Here is a 17,395-nt window from a genome sequence, read left to right as displayed (position 1 = left end):
AAATAAATTGGTGGTCAGAAAAAGTGCCAACAAGAACTGTTAACTGTTACTGCTGGTTCAGATTTGTGTAAATTAGTTATATAAAGCATGTTTAATTCAAGTAGGAGAACAAGTCGCCCCTTTACAGTGCTTGTTGAAGGCAATATAGGCAGTGGAAAGACAACCTTTTTAAATTACTTTGATCGCCATCAAAATGTGTCTGTTCTTGCAGAACCAATTGAGCTTTGGAGAAATTGTGATGGTCATAATTTATTGGTAAAAACTAATTGTCATTTTGAAAATATTTAACTATAGTTTATTTTTGAAAAGGGACTTATGTACGAGGATTCACAAAAGTGGAGTTTCACCTTTCAGTCGTATGTTCAGCTAACGATGCTACAACATCACTGTCATCGTTCCTCCCACCCCATTAAACTAATGGAAAGATCTGTATATAGTGCTAAGTGAGTTAATATTACAAAGTATTTTTTATATAGAACTATAATCGTTTCTGTTAGATCGCATGTATACAAAACATTTTTTTTAGGTACTGCTTCGTAGAGAAAATGAGGCGTGACAATATTCTCTCAGAAGCTTCAGCTGCGGTGATTGACGAACATTTTCAATGGTTAATTAATAATCCTAATACCGCAGCAGACTTAATAGGTATATATGCTTATTTCTAACTTGGTGTGTCAGTGGCATGATAGTGACTATTTTTCAGTATATCTACGAACCAGCCCAGAAATTGCTTATGAACGTATAATTGAAAGGAGTCGTGTGGAAGAAAAATTTATATCAATTGACTATCTCAGGGAATTACATAATATTCATGAGGAGTGGTTGTTCTACAAGAATTTGCATTACTGTCCAGCACCTGTAATAGTATTAAACGCTGACCTCGATAAATCATCAATAGAAGAGGAGTACCAAAAATGTCACTACCATATTTTCAATGATATTCCGATCTCCGTTCAAGGATAACTCAGGAATTTAATATGATCTCGTCTTTTTATTTTTATCCTTAACATTTCAAATACTTTATTAGTTTTAATTTCTACAACGTTAAGACTCATTTATATTATATATTGCCATTTTTAGAATATATTGTTAGCAGTTTTTACCTTAATTTTTTTTTATGTTACCTTACAATGACTCAATAAGATCACAAAAACATTATCAATAAATAAATAAGAAACATTAAGATATTTTGAAGGTTATATTGTCAAGTTCGTCCATAGAAAATTAAGTCGTTTTTATATCATGGTTACATGGCAATTTGTTTGGTTGAACTCGGTGACTAAAATACATACTCGGTTTTCGTGCAGATATATGAGATGACGGCTATTTTGGGTAAAATTACTAGCTTATCAAAGCAGATACTTCATTTATCTGTGTATGTACATATATATGTTTTCTTTATTTATTGTTTGCATTAGAAAAGCTAAAACATACTCGGAGCTCGGAGTTTTGGTAAGCTCAAAAAAAGGTTATATTGCTTACTAAATGGTTGTTAGGATTAACCACAAAAATTCGTAATGGGTTGTTTGTATTATGTATTGTATTAGCATAAATTTCCCAATCTCAAATACGTCCTTTGTTTATGGTGCTATCCGTTTTATGAGCGCTGTAATAGCTCTGTGGGAGTTGTTTTAGAAACTAATTAATTATTTTAGAAAATTTGGTAAACATGTCTTCCCGATATGTAGAGAAAAGCGACGATATTACAACAGATGCTCTACCAAGTCCTCCTAGAGACGGAAGTGAAAATTCTCGAAAAAATTCAAGTGATGATAGTGATAACAAAGAAAGTCGGTTTGAAGAAATAAATACTAATAATAGCAGCGCTCACTCTAGGAAAACAAAAAGTCGGGGATTTACTAATATGAAAAGGAGAAATCCCCCTACAGGTCAGTAACCTTTGTAAGAAAATACAAAATGTCTACTTGGTATAGATGTGATGTGTTAAACATTATATAACAAATACATTATTTTTTAATACCAAATAGTTTTGTATTGAGCACTTGTATAAGTAAATTAAAATTAAATTGCACTTAATATAATTAAATGTCATATTCCTGTTCATTTCGTTAAGTAAATGATATTTTTCAGCGTGCGCTAGTATAATAAACATAAATAATTCAAGCGATATCCACGTTGGTGCCAAAGTTACATACAATCTTAATAGATGTGAAAAAACTGAGAAGCCAGATATAATAGAAACTAGTGCTATAAAAATTTTAAGGAATAACCCGAATCCGTTAACACAAGAAGACTTGTCATTTGTTGCTACACATATAGATGAGAGGTGGCGAGATATTGGACGAGTGTTAAACTTTTCAGATGGTCAAATTGAACAGTTTTTCATCAACAACAACAGTTACGGGATTAAGGAGGTACTTTGTTTTTATAATTTATATAACATATATGCATATTTTTTTTTAGGTGATATATCAGTTACTTTTGGATTGGTACAGAAATGAGCCAACTAAAGCGACAATAGGAAACTTGGCAAGTATTTTGTGGGGTCAAAATCAAAAAGATGTGGTAAAGAGATGGTCTGAAAGGCAACATAGTTCGAATATATGAAATTAAAGACTTTCCGGAAGGTGTCGTAACTTCTTTTGGTTTTTTGGACTGATTGCAATAAAACGATCACTAATAAAATACACATTTATATTTTTATAGAAATTGTTGAAATAATTTTTATGAATAGATATAAAAATAATTCATATATATATTATCTATATTTTTATTGTATATTTTATCCTGATATGTAATCAAAATAAATATATTTTCTGTTTTTGAGTGGATATTATATAATTTTATAAATACCAGTGCTTAGTAAAAATTTAATGAACATTTTTATAATTTAATTTAATTGTTTTATTTCTGTTACTAATTGTAATCAAAACATCACGGTGCGGCTGCATGTGTTATCTTTATCAAGGTATTTCCATAAAATAATTTAAAATTTATGATCTAATACTTGTATGTCTATGAGACAATTATGTATTTATATATGTTATAATTATATAATCTGCTAATAATTTAAATATGTTGATATTTAAATCGTCTTAATGTGATTAATAGTTATTAATTTATATTATCCAGTAATAATTTTGTTATATTAATTGTTCGCGAAAAATAGCTTTAAGCTTTAGGTACTCTATGGTATATAATTAGTTAGCGACATCTACAGTAGTTTGTGGGAACTTGAAACGTCAAATGTCAGTTGTTCTTCGTATTGGTATGTGAATTGTGATGTCTTTGACGCGTGTTGCGAGTGGTGGTTTGTAGTAGTGTGAGATAAAATGGCAGAAAATGGACGAGATATTCTCGAACAATCCAAAACTCCAGGTTAGATTCAGTTATATTTACCAAGCAACCCGCTTTTGTATTGTATTGAAACGTGACAAATACATCCTTGTATTAGTGAATCATAGTTATATAAGTTAAAAAAGTCCACCATCTGTGGGTGCTACGAATCCTAATTTATTGCAAAATATTGTAGGTGCATGTTTATTTGTACTTGTAACTATTTTTTTATATAGCAGATGCATGTTGGCATTGTTTTCAAATGCCATCAACACTAGTTGTTCTAGCATAGAATTCGCCAGCAAAAATACGTTTTTTAATCTTGATTACACATTTCAAAATTTAGTTTATTGCAAGTTAAACGTCTGCACAAAGGTTATGTTTAAGTAAAAAAAAGGATACAACGAAGTGTATGGTTTTTAATAGTATATTTATATCAATGTATTAGTGTGGGTGTGTAGTAAACTTGTCAATTATTTTCATTAGTGGTAATGGACCAGGTTGTAGCACACACAAGGAGGCAACCTCCTGAAATAGACTTGGGTGAGTTACTGCACATAAATTTTATTTGTTATAATTGTGATAACTGTTTAGTGCATTATAGCAAAAGGAAGAACTGATAGGAAAGACTCTTGTAACACAAAATGCAATTTTATTTCCAATTGTACTGTGAATTTATCAGTCTGTCATAAATCTAATTATTTTATTTCTAGTTTTTTAAAGATATAGCTGCAATTAATTGAAAGGGTTTAACAATGTATAAGTCCCTTACCTATCAATATCTTTATAACACTTGAAGAGCATTTTGTAAGTATTTCTGTTTACATAGGTATTGCTGAAAAATTAAGAAATATTTATCATACTTTACGACTGATTGATTAACAAAAGGATGTCAAGGAAATATCTTTGAGCATGGAACATTTAATTAATAAATATGTACTCAAAAAATATAACTATTTTTTCAAAAATCTTAAATTTTACTATTTAAATTTTTTAGAACTAAATGTAGAAAAAAGCTATGGAAAAAAATAACATACAGAATGTCAAATGTAAAAAAAATTGTACGTAGTTGATTATTTCACATTGCTTTAAAAATGAATACATATTTTTTATGATAATTAATGTGTGTTATAAGCTTTATGTAGTTTGTTTTACTAATACATTAACTAATATGTATTGTTGTGATTGTGTGCATTATTTATTGTACTTAATTGTATACCTATCTATATTTTTAGCAACTAAATTTTGTTTTGTTTTAATAATATATTTGATTATATTTGAACCCTGAATGATTACTTGAAGCCTCAGAAATGACCGGTGTACTGTATGTATATTTTATAATACCATTTATTAAATTTTGAATACATATTTGAATGTGAATATCTATTGAAATTAACTAAAACATTTAGTGTTTATGAAAACTGTAATATACTCATCAGAAAAGTGAATTATGTGTACCATCTCCTATTTTTAGATACATTATTATTTTGATTAATGATAAGCTCAGTTTTTATCATTATTAAAGTCTATAATACCCTAAATTGCACACTGTGGTAAACAGAATATAACTTTGCCGATCACATATTAAATAAATAGGAATAGTAAATGAAGATGATGACTAACGAAATTTCACTCTTCACCTAGCACTTGAGAAATATAGAACATATTTTTTGGGCATACTCAGAATCGGCAGATTTTTTCCGTGCCTTTTTTTCTATGATCAGTTTTATTAATTCTTAATAGTACGATTGAGAGGATTATAGGGAGAAGTTTTGAAATTTATTCTTTAATATCGAGTTTAATATAAATATACAGGATGATTCAAGAAATGTGTGCTAAATAATGTATCTAATTTAATATTGGCATTTATTTGTGATTTTTATTTGTAATCATCCTGTATATAACAAAAATGTATCCCTAGTGCCAATTCTAGTCACAACTAGCTAGTATTTTTGTAGCAAATTTAGATGGAAGACTTTCCAATTTTTTGAAAATCAGGTACCTACATTAATTTTCATACCTTTCTAGTGATGACCAGTGGCAAAGGAAAGGGCCTCCGAGTTATAGGTAAGATGTCATATAATGACTGGTGTAGGTATTTTATTTTTTATGTTCTGAATAGGTGTAACACTTATTTTTATATGATTTAGGTACATCTCTAAAAATACAATCATGATAGTAATTTTTTCAGTACAGTTAATATAATGACTTACAAAAAATACTAAGCTCGAATTTGTATTGATGCTATTATACCTAAAGCACAACTAATTGCATAGGTACTCTAAATGCTAGTTTATAAACTGTAGTGACAACCTTGAAATCAAAATGGTAGTAATGAGTTTTGTCACAACGTAAATTTTGTATGCACTATTACTTGGGAAGCTATTGGTCACGAAATTCACTAGATCTGTATCCACTGAAACGTTTTATATTACCTACAAATAATTCATATAAAATATTTGTCTTAGGTAATTTAGTAAATATGTTTTCTTAATCATGTTTTTGAAGAACAGTACATTTTCTCGAGGTATTCAATATAACTAATAAAATGTTTTTTTGCGAATTTGTGTTGCTTTATTTTTCTTTAACTTTGTGTAAACTTGCCTAGACACAAACCATGCCTGTTTCCTTATTATTTTGTTTGCAAGAGAAGTGTTATGTAATGTTTTTTAATATATGTTAAATTATGAATAATTTTCGTAGGCGTACAACCATATCTTAGGGGTCACGGTGAACAATGAATTTAGATTTATTCAAGATCTCTTGATTAAAAAAAAACATTATTGTGTATAAAAACGTCGAAGTTGTAGAATATTAGAGGATCTTGAATATTTCACTTTTGCCTTGTAAATTTTCTTCTGAATAATTTCATACATCTGATACATTGAAATATTCAAGGAAATCCTAAAAACCTGCCCTTTTGTAAAATAATCCTCATTCATATAAATTGTAAATACATAAATATTTATTTATTTATTTATTTGAAGTACAGAGCTGCCCAGACAGATACAAATCCAATTAAAGGGCAGGAGAAACAATAAACGATTACCTAAAAAAAACATAATACATGAAAAATAGGTTTGAAAATACAAGCTTAGTTACATAACTACAAAGTGAACATAAAATAGTTTAATAAAATATTATAAATAATTTAAAATTGTAACATATAAAATGATGGTCAGGTTATAAAATCTTATAAATATCACGTGAACACGGCGGTATATTATATAATTATAATTATATTAACTTCTATGCACTGGTGTGAAATGAATGTACAGGGCGGTGAAAATACGATACCTATATAAAATACGGCTGTTTATTTTTTTTTCCTAATATGATGACGATGGAAAAAATGGGGTTAGAGGCATTTACGAATTATCATATATACTTTATTCCTGGTTTAATAAACTCTTTCAGGAATAAATGTCGGAAAATATTTACTTTTCTCTTAGCTTTTTTGTTTTACTCTATTTAAAACAACGTCGTTTATTTAATTATAAATTCGAATTTCCCATTTTTATCCGAGCAGCAACTGCAAATTTTATGTTTTATATTAATATTTATGAAAATACCTATAAAATGATAGACTTGCTATGATATCCAAGTTATTAATAACTTGATTTTTAAATATATGTTGGGTATTTCTTTATATACTTTATAATTTCCGTTTTATCAAGTATGGTTAATAAATAAAAATTTCAATTGATTTTCGACTGACATAAATACTATTTTAAAAAAGTGACGGGTCGAGTTGTTTATAATACTATTTTTTCCATTGCGGACGTGATGTGATGACTGCTACTCACTGTCTATATCCAGAAATTTATATTCTAGAATAAATTTCATGTTATATACCATTGAATTTAATCTTTGATAAGTCGATGATAATAAAAATTTTTATCGTCCTGTATGATATGGCTTTATTTTGAAACTGAGTGGTACCACATATTTTCACTTCCCGTTTTGCGCTATTTTTTTTATTATGGAGAGCCCCATATTTATGTATTTATAGCTTTGCCGTGAAGTTACATTATAGTTTCCGTTATACAGTTATGTATTTTAACTTCATCGGAGCATTCACATTATGCTTTTACTTCTATATCTACTTGGGTCTTAAGCTAAAAATAGGCTGCTACATACTGAACATAGCTGAACCGAAGAAAACGGTCAGCGACTATTTTGAAAAGAATTTAAATTTTTCACGGCCAGGCGTATTTTTAGAAAATTTCTCAAATTACGGGCATCGTTCTTTGTAGATAGGCTTACATCAAATTCTGTTTATCAATATCAATTTTTTACGCGACAGGTTCGTTGATAGTGTCTAAATATTGAACTGAGTGAATTGGCAATACTGAAAAAGTGAAATAAAAAATATTATTTTTAATTGCATATTATTTATATAGGTAAGTATTTAAAAATTTTATTCAGGCACTCAGTTTTGCTTTTACATGTAGTAGTGTTAGAATTCACAATACTTAGATCAGACACTAAAACAATGCCGACACCGTGCTGTCATGGACAAAATAAATTCGATTATGCCAACTTTATTTATTATTTAAAACAAAAAAAAATGAATAACAGATATAATTTCAATAATTAACAATTGAACAAAAGTCATTACGATTCGATACTACGCTATTTGACATTTATTTTGTAACTGTCTGGTCTGAATACGATCAATCCGCTTATGAGTTGTAGACGAATACGAACATCGTGTAGGATCCTCTTAAGCTTTTGCTTTATTAATCAATCAAGATTCCGTGAGTCTGAAAACTTCATATAGCAAGCCTTATCTGCAAATCAACGATGCTACTTTGCTAAATTTTCGCAACATTTTTGTTTTTTAGATTACATGCGTTGAAAGTTCAGTTCAATTGTACGAATTGGAGTTGAACTATTTTTTATAAAAGGAACTATCAAATCAATATGACGACGTCACGTGCTCACAAAATTTATCGCCATGGTCATTTTTAAATCTACAAAAATGGGAAAGGTTATAAAGAAAATACGGTTATTATAATTATCAAAATTAAAATTATTTTTTTTTATATATATAAATATAGGGTTATAATTTGCAGCGTAATACATACTTTATATAGTTTGTATCTATCAGATAAAGTATTTCAAGTTTGGCATTTTGTTATTTTTTTTTAATTTAATTTAATCCAATAAGATAATTACGCTAAAATTTACATAGGCAGTTTCCGCCAAATATCAGTCATTGCTGCAATTTTTCACTTCTTCATTAGCACCAATTAATATTTAAAAGGACATTATTTTATTTTACAGTGACTAGTGTTGCGTAATATCACTTTAAGGTTGGTTTTCTAAAACATTTTTTGTTTCAGCAGATAAAGAGGCGAGGCTGCGATGCGTAAAGGATCGTCAAAATGAAGAAAGGCAGAAGAAACTGGAGGAAATCAAAGCACAAGCTCTTGCGGCACAAAGATTCAAAGAACAAAAAGAAGAAGAGCGACGAAGGCGTCTAGAAGAACTTCGTACAAGGGACGATGTTAGACGGCAACAGGTGGAAGAGAGAAAAAGAGCAATAAACGACGCGGAAAGAGACAGATTGGAATCCATCCTAAGAAGAAATCAAGAAAGAGAACAAAGAATCGAAGCTAAGAAACGAAATGAAAAGAGTAACATTGTTTTTGCTTTCGGTTCTTCCACGCCTAGGATGCTAGATCCAACGGATTTGTCAGTTTCCTTTTGGGGTCAGAGGAGAGCTACTTCAATACAGAATATCACGTGTTCGACTTCTTCGTTGACTCGAAGGCAGTCTGAAAGGGATCTGGACGTCGGAAACAAAAAAAGGGCTACATCAGCCACCGGACTTGAACGATCTGGCGAAAGTTAGTATTCAGCTTGTGATCTAACAATTTTATCCCTCTGGATTACAGATTTCACATAAATTAAAAATTAACTTATTCCTCGCGTGGAATGTTGAATTACAAAAAAAAAAATGGCGACTAATCGCGATTCTTTTTGCAATTGTTAGTACTGCTTCCCTATTTAAGATAAATATGTATGAGTCATTTGAGTAATGTAACGAATGTTATATAAAAAGAGGTGGAGACTATTTTGCGTGAATATTGAACGTTGTCATATTTCAGTGCGGAAATTTCGGACAAGCATATAATTATATTAATTTGGCTATTTGTGTAAATATTTATTTTATTTTATTTTATTTTATTATTATTTTATTATTTATTTATTTATTTATTTTTTTATTTTCAAGCAGTTTCTATCAAAGATAAATGAGGATAAAATTTTTTAACAATTACATAAATTTGACAAGAAATGGTACATAGGAATCATGAAAATTGTTGTGGAAATATTTGCAGAATATTTTCATTACCCAGCATTAAATATCATAAATCATATTTTATTATCATGCTGTTTGAGGTTGTTCAGGATTAGAGATAGCATTTTATATAACTGCGTTTTTGATGCAGGTTAAATAGTGCCAACTTATTTGGTTATAATGCAATGCTTAGTTTGTCTAATAGTATGACTTATTGGTGTATTTGAATGTACTAATTTATGCTTATATTTATATAATAATTTAGCTTTTCATTTCTTCCATTATATTGCATTTTTTTTTAATTTTAATTTTAAACACTTAGTACAAACCCCTTGCCCTTGTAGATTTGTAGTATCTATTTTAAATTTGATAAAAAACTTTATTTACTTTTCTGCAACAAGCTGTAAAATAATAAAAGTATTTTTTAAATTGTATAAATTAATTATATGGTTGAATTTGAAAAGCTTAAGAGTAATGTTTATTATTATACAAATATATTTGTTATATGTATTATAAATTCATATTATTATATTAGACTAAGTCTGATCTATTTAACATTTGACACAATAGGAAAAACTGTGACCAGTAATTTGAAAGAAACTAGGTGGCAGTCAATGATTGGAAATGAACGTCTGATTATCAATAATGTCCAATTAATACTAATTGAAAATGAGGTCACCTACTTGACATTTTATTTAGTATATCTTAAAAGAAAAATAGAGAAAACCGGAACAGGTTGAATTATACTGAGTGTTGTAAATTTAACATCACCACCAAAATGTATTAAATGCAATTATAAATAAATTTGATATAAATCTTATTATAATTAGGAAGCTCCGAGACATAGGAGTTTTTATATTTATAACAAACATTTCTTATTGCAGGTAGCATACCAATAACACCAGCCGGTTGTGCGAGTGGATATACAGGCCGCAGGCGTACGGACCTCGTGCCTACCATTCCGTCTAGAGATTCGTCGTTCAGCTCGTCTCGAAAATCTCTGAACCACTCACCAGGTAGGGCTTACTCAATGTCGCGTTTAGACCAGCTTGCCAAGCCGCGCAGGAGGCCCGATTTGCCTTCGCTGGCTGAAACCTCCCCCAACCCCCGGCCTTTGTCCTCCCCTCGCATTTCCTCTGTTACCCGTAGCATGAGCCACTTAGCCGTAAGTAAGTCAGGACCGTCACCAACTAGGAGACCACTGAGTAAGGCCGACAGCCGCAGCATGCACCATTTGTCGGGCGATGGTGCCCTTTCGGCACCGCGCACCACGCGCACTACTCAATTGAGGGAGCAGAAATTACACGTGTCCTCTAATTGCAGCGAGGGTACGTCTATCGTTACATCGTACAGTCATTTCACACTTGGTCACAATGAAATAATAAAGTTTTGTCCCTGTAAAATTTAATATCCTTCAAATGCGTTTCAAATTCAAACCATTTTTTTTATAGTAAATTTGATTTAAATATACACCAGATGTGTTTAACAAATTGTTTTTAAAAATATAATGATTAGTAGAATGGATCTAAATTCTTTTCGAACTACAGGATGCAATGAAATTTAGAGACACATTTGAGGAGACATATAATCCTTTATTATTTCATAATCTCGACTTGCCCATTACAGTATTCTACATATCCCTATTAGTGTGTCGCTCAGGAGCTTTCAAAATACTTGGAGAAGGTTGGTGGCAGGTATTTGGTACAATTTATGGCCTTTATAACAGTTGAATGTGATACTAACTGCTGTGAACATTGTGTAAAAGCTATAGCTATTTTGGTGATGGCTCATCACGTATTCCTCTAAATATAAAATAAGATTTTTAGAACAAGGTGTAGATGGAATTTTCACTGATATTAAAATATATAATCAGTAAACCTCATTAGGAGGGGACAATCTGTTAAATGTTAAAAATTATATGTATAAATAATTTGAATATTTTACCAAAATTATTCCCTCTAAATGACGAACGATTTAATAGAAATGATTTTTAACACTTTTATGCTAAATTGCCTTAAAGACTAATATACTAAAATACATTTTGCGAAAATTATTACAGTTCGCAAAAACTTGTATGCACTTTAATGTAATGCTTATAATCATTGCAAGCCTTGAAGTGGTCATATATAATACATATTTTAAAATATTTTCTTAATCTAAATAAAACAACTGGAATTTCAAGGTTTGCCACTGACACGGTTGTAAAAATAATTGAATAAATATATTGGTTAATGTACAGCATCATCAAGACCAAGCAGTTCCCTTAGTCAGCAGAGCACAAATAGTGTAACGAGTTCGGTAAGCGTCAGCAGGCGTCCAGCTGCTACACCGAGGAGACCAAGACCTGCTAGCATTGCTGTTACTGGTATAACCCACGACCTAAAAAATTCAGACAAATCAGCGGAAACCAAACCACCACTTCCTAAAACAAGGAAATCTATAAGTAGAACACACGAGAAATCCCAGTTGAAGAATAAAATTAAGTCGCCTGTAGATAGCATTCCGAAAGAGAAGATAGGTGTCAGTGTAGCACAGAATGTTGTAAACAAGGCGGCGAATGATGAGGCGCAACAGAAACCACCCGATACAGCACCTGTAATCCAGCAGAAGCCAACAGTAGAAGACGGTCCTCCAGAAAAAGTAGAAAAAACAGAAGAGGTTCAACCAATACAGCCAAGTGTTACTAAGGAGTAAGTTTCTAAAACAAAACAAATTAATACGTTTGTGTTTCCTTGGCTTTCATTACTGAGAGTTGTTTTTTCTTTAAGAAATTCTGAAGAAAATGTACCGGACTCTGAAAAGAGTGATATAGGATTAGTTGCAGAGAAAGTATCAGAACAACCCGTGACAGATTTGAAAGCAGCAGAAGTCATAGAAGAGAAACCTTTAGAAGTTAAAACAGAAAAAGAAGAAAAAAGGGAGGAGATTAAGACTGAAGAAGTAAAGGCAGATCCTCAAACCGTAACTGCAGAGGAAATAACAACGGATAACCTGACAAATGCAGAAAATAACGAAATGACTACGTCCATAACAAAAGTACGTATTAATACCGAAGAAGAAGCAAAGGCTGCTTTAGCCGAAAGAAGAAGATTAATAAGGGAGGAGGCAGAAAGACAAGCTGAGTTAGAAAGGTTGCGTATTGAAGCCGAAGCTAAAGCTGAGCTGGAACGACAACAAAGAGAAGAAGAACAAGTACGGCAGTTAATAGAATTACAGAGACAAGCAGAACAAGAGCGATTAAAAGAGGTATTGATTTTACAACATTATTGTAATGTGCTGTTATTTATATTATTTTAGGCAATTAGAGAAGCACAGAAGAGAGAGGAAGAGGAAAGGTTAAAGAGGGAAGAAGAACAGCGGTTGAAGTTATTGAAAGAAGAAGCGGAGAAGAAAGCGAGAGAAGATGCTGAAAGACAGAAAGCTGAACTACAGGAAAGGCTAAAGAATGAAGAGAAAGAGAGAGAAGCACGACGTAAAAGGGTTGAAGCTATCATGCTCCGTACCAGAGGGAAGAATAATGCCAATTTACCATCACAACAGGTTATTGCATTTTATTGAATAAAGTATTGGATTTAGTTTCTGTCTTTGAAATTCTAGAACGATTTTTAAAAATTTTGGTGATTTTTCAGAGTACAGATGATAAAAATGAGAATAAGTCTGAAGAAGAAAATAAGGTGAACGAAGAAAATAAGTTGAACGTGGAGGAAAAATTAAATGAAGAAAATAAAAAGAACGATGATAATAAGTTGAAAGAGGAGAATAAGGTAAATGGAACAAAAATTGTTGATCAGCAAGAAAACGGTACAACAAAAAATGGTAAAGACGTGGATATTGTTGATAATATGTAGGTATATTTGTGATACTTTTTATATCGGTGTAAATTTTGAATGGAATTTGTTTTTAGAATTCCAGCGGAAATAGTAAAGAATGCAAATACGGTTGCGATAGAAACAATGAATAGTACTGATACTATAAATTCAAATAATTCGTGGCAGGATACGCAACAGTATGGTAATTTTGTGTGTAATAACAATAGCTGAAGAAAAAAATTTATCTGTATTTTTCAGATTCATTGATGTGAGAAACTAATTTGTAGTTATATATAATTATATAATAATTTAATTAATTGAATTGATACATAGAAATGCCCTTATTCTAACTTATTTGATATATTATGCATGATTGTATACACTCTATTAAAGTGAGCGCTTATATACAGCCCTAGTACAAGTTTTTGTAAGATGTTCCAAAGATTAATAAAGATTTATCATTTGTTCCCAAAAATGTCCATTTGTGCAATACCTATTTCCTCGAGATTATCTGAAAACATTTATTTTGGGACAAAAACTAGAGCAGCTTCAGCAAAATCAGACTACAGTTCTCCGAAGGCAACTTTAAATCGTATCCACAAAGTAATCTACAAAAACTTACCGACACAAAAATTATTTCATTTTTAAAAGAACATTGATTATATTTCTATATTTTACAAAACATATTCATTAAATAATATTAATTTATCTTTAAAAATGCAGAAACTGCAAATATATATATGAGTATGTATATATTTGATTATTAAAAGTCTGTAGATTGATAAAAATGTGGTTGCCTTTTTCCCCAAATAAATGTGTTGCAAACAATTTTTTACTAGGGAGCAATGTATATAGGCAGTGATAGGTGCATAGAAATATGGCAACTTTTAAATAATAATTGGTTACATAATGACTGAGAGTGTACCTATAATAATGTAAAATTTTTGGCTGCAAAAGCAATGTGATTTTCAGTATTAGGATTGCTTTTGGTTGCAAATGACCTCTTCCATTTTTTTTTACAAACTCGGTCTGTACTAGTCATCTTGATTGTATGTTAAATTGTTGTGTAATATTATTATACTCTACTGTTGGGACACGTTTGACTTATTAATATTGTAGTTGTAATTTATGACATCTGCATTTTAATGATTTTTTATTAAGGGAATTGATGTTTTTTATTGGTTTTTATTTGAAAATAATAAAATCCTATTAATCGCGGAAAAGGGTAATTTTGTTATTTAGTATAAATGGTTAATCTTCAAATTCATGTGCAAACTATACAAAACTATTCATCATTGTTGAGCGAGCCTAGTAAATCTTTCAACTGTATAAACCCGGTTACTAGGTTGATACAAGTGGGGACACTAACAATGGAAAACGGGTTTTTGAAAATTAAAAATTAAAATCTGTTTTCAGCTTCCTTGTCATATTTATGTGAAGCACTGGCCGTACATATTTAAACCAAAATTGATATGAAAGATATATTCAGATATTATAAGCTTAAAATTTTTTGTCGCAGATCACTTTCATTTACTGGTACTTTTTATAATTATCCTAATTAAATTACCAAAAGGAGGCAATTATAGGTATAATAAAATACAAATAAAAATTATAACCTTCAATAACAAATATGTGGTAATTACATTTCTGTAAATGCTTGTTAAAATTGCTTAATAAATGTAAAATTTATTTATGACTTCTTTGTTATTAATTCATCCCTATACTACAAAATAAAATTCATTTTTAAACAAGATAGGTTTTAGTATACATATGGTTCTGTAAAATGGGAACTGCCTGTATAATAATCAAAATTTAAAAAAACTAAAGGGTGAAAGTTCTAATATGCATATTTTTAATATCTACAAAAATATTGTCCGTGACAACAGTATACTTATTGTTCCATATAAATTGGACAATACACTTGAGCCTGTATGCAACACTAATTTTCGTCAATTTGTTCATTAAGTACCAACAAATAAATAGCGAAGGTATTTATTTGCAGAAAATGTATTAATTTTTTTGTTATTTTTAATTATTTGGTAGTAACTATTTTTGTTTCAAAAAAGTTTCGAACAATATAAAATCAAACCCTCTATGAATTAATTACTACATTAGTAAAAATGTTTATGTAAAACAGCCACAGAAGAGTAGGTGGAACTAGAACGGAGCAGGTACGCCGAACAGACTAATACTCTTTCTTGTTCCATTGTTCTATGAAACGATTCTACTGATTCCAGTTCCGTTATGTCGCGTATAACATACCAAACTTATTTTTCTCGGCTGTCAGTTTGTAGTGATAATTGTAATTAATTTGATTTTAATACGTCATTTTAATCGCGAAAACGTTGTAAGAACGATTTAAAATGAGTGTAGTGTATGCAGTGCTGTGATTTGAGGTTATAAAAGAAAATGGAAATGGACGTGCAGGAATCAACTCCACAAATTTTGAATGTAGCGTTGTGCTGTGCTGGTAGTGGTCGTACTGGTTGCGTTTACGCTCATGTGATTGCAATAAATAGTACGCTTGCGTTTGCAAGTGGTAAACTTCAACCGGTTGGAGTTTGAAATCTCAAACATCCAAACTCAACGTTGAGTATAGCGTCACGTTGAATTTTTGGTTGATCGTTAAACTTGTGGAAGTATTGGATAAATTTCTCGATTGTTCATATAGCAGACTTGTATAACAATATCAATTTTAGCAAACAAAAGTTTTACTAACAATATATCCCCATATTTGACGTTCAACAGAAAACTCATTAATCTCCAACTGTTTGCAAACGCAAATGTAAACTATTTGCTTTTGCATCAAATTAACCCAGCCAGTATTTAACTCCTACTGTTGCAGAATCTTGTGACGTTTCAAATAAGGTAAGTTTACAATAGCTTCGCCTTTTGTTAGTTATTTTCGTACGTCACTGGTCCCAATAAGTTTAGCTGTCATATACAGGGTGGCCCTAAATTGTCTCGGAAAAAAGTGTTGCATACATTTCTGAAGTCGGTAAATATATTTTTTGTGATACCTTAAAAGTTTCTCCAGATATCTTCTCTATATTTTGACCTTAAATCTGAACCATAATTTACGTAGTATTACAAATCCCACATATATTGTCGAAAGGGTAATTTAAAAAGAGACTGAGACTATAATTGTTTGACTTGCAACTTATTTTTTTATCAGTGTAAAAAAAATTATTTATCGGTAAAAGATATCTGTTTGTATCTTGTGTACTCTTAAAGATATTAACAGAAAATAAATAAAAATACGGTTTTTTTTGGCTTATATCGTTTTAATTAGAGTAAATCTAAATCTTTAATATGATCAAATCTCACTTCATTTATATATTCAGACAAAGGTTACCATAGTTCCTACTTTCCACATCTCAATGTTTTGTTGAATAGTTCAAAAAAATACCATATTCCATTTCCGTTATACGTAGTTTGTTCTTATATGAACAACAAAATTTCATAGGAACTCTGTATTTGCAATTTCGAAATTATTTTTCCATCTCCTAATAAATTTATTTGTCAATGATATCTGTCTGCATAAGTTTTTGACATAGATTTATTTGGCAGCAAGCGTATAAGAGAAAATATTTTGAAAACGGAGATAGACATGGTAATTCAATATTTAACGAGATATTCCTAAGCCCACTACAACTGGTGCTAACAATGCTAACCGAAGATTTTTCCCACTCAAAGCCATTTCATGTTCTGTCTTGTTTTTATATTTACTAATTGCCGATTATATAAAAAGTGAAACAGGTATAGAAATTGGTATTCACTATTTATACTGAATGACATAACTAGAGCTAGAGCTCGCATAATGATCAATTGATCAGAGTACCAGAGGCGTGCGCATCGTAGTAAGCGTAAGTAACAAAATAAATCATTGCGAAACACCGATTTACGCATCGTTATCGTCAGTTTCACAATTTGATCTGCACCGTGTTTCTGGACTTGTACGCCGCGATATATATATATATAT

At 30.5% G+C, this 17,395-nt stretch overlaps 4 protein-coding genes across 11 annotated transcripts in view; all 4 read left to right on the top strand.

The window, feature by feature from the left end:
- Position 1: 1 nt before the first annotated feature.
- Positions 2 to 1,065, top strand: LOC108907401 (deoxynucleoside kinase-like). The gene is made up of 4 exons (XM_018711065.1): positions 2 to 255; positions 310 to 443; positions 527 to 645; positions 704 to 1,065. The coding sequence occupies exons 1-4, from the start codon at positions 88 to 90 to the stop codon at positions 961 to 963; spliced, it is 681 nt and encodes a 226-aa protein (XP_018566581.1). The 5' UTR covers positions 2 to 87; the 3' UTR covers positions 964 to 1,065.
- A 469-nt stretch (positions 1,066 to 1,534) lies between these two features.
- LOC108907381 lies at positions 1,535 to 2,717 on the top strand. The gene is made up of 3 exons (XM_018711037.1): positions 1,535 to 1,889; positions 2,092 to 2,375; positions 2,425 to 2,717. Exons 1-3 carry the CDS (start codon positions 1,670 to 1,672, stop codon positions 2,566 to 2,568), a joined length of 648 nt encoding a protein of 215 aa, XP_018566553.1. The 5' UTR covers positions 1,535 to 1,669; the 3' UTR covers positions 2,569 to 2,717.
- A 486-nt stretch (positions 2,718 to 3,203) lies between these two features.
- Positions 3,204 to 13,888, top strand: LOC108907452 (MAP7 domain-containing protein 1). Of its 8 annotated transcripts, XM_018711138.1 has the most exons (11): positions 3,205 to 3,339; positions 3,784 to 3,840; positions 5,326 to 5,364; positions 8,646 to 9,152; positions 10,489 to 10,932; positions 11,844 to 12,294; positions 12,373 to 12,850; positions 12,902 to 13,144; positions 13,234 to 13,448; positions 13,509 to 13,615; positions 13,672 to 13,888. In XM_018711138.1, the coding sequence occupies exons 1-11, from the start codon at positions 3,294 to 3,296 to the stop codon at positions 13,683 to 13,685; spliced, it is 2,601 nt and encodes an 866-aa protein (XP_018566654.1). In that variant the 5' UTR covers positions 3,205 to 3,293; the 3' UTR covers positions 13,686 to 13,888. The 8 variants fall into 8 exon arrangements, with proteins under 8 accessions (XP_018566658.1, XP_018566654.1, XP_018566653.1 ...); XM_018711142.1 differs by lacking the exon at positions 13,672 to 13,888 and having other exon boundaries at positions 3,204 to 3,339; positions 13,234 to 13,452; positions 13,509 to 13,601; XM_018711137.1 differs by having other exon boundaries at positions 8,649 to 9,152; positions 13,509 to 13,888.
- Positions 13,889 to 15,724: 1,836 nt separating this feature from the next.
- Positions 15,725 to 17,395, top strand: part of LOC108907463 (myocyte-specific enhancer factor 2) — a 47,665-nt gene continuing 45,994 nt past the window's right edge. The window contains exon 1 of the mRNA XM_018711156.2: positions 15,725 to 16,281. The gene's annotated coding sequence lies outside the window, so the exon portion shown is untranslated. The remainder of the gene's footprint in view (positions 16,282 to 17,395) is intronic.

The sequence above is a fragment of the Anoplophora glabripennis genome, unplaced genomic scaffold (assembly GCF_000390285.2).
Source record: "Anoplophora glabripennis isolate ALB-LARVAE unplaced genomic scaffold, Agla_2.0 scaffold5, whole genome shotgun sequence".
NCBI lineage: Eukaryota > Metazoa > Arthropoda > Insecta > Coleoptera > Cerambycidae > Anoplophora > Anoplophora glabripennis.
The sequence above is the reverse complement of the archived record's forward strand: the minus strand, read 5'-3'. Positions and strand labels throughout refer to the sequence as shown.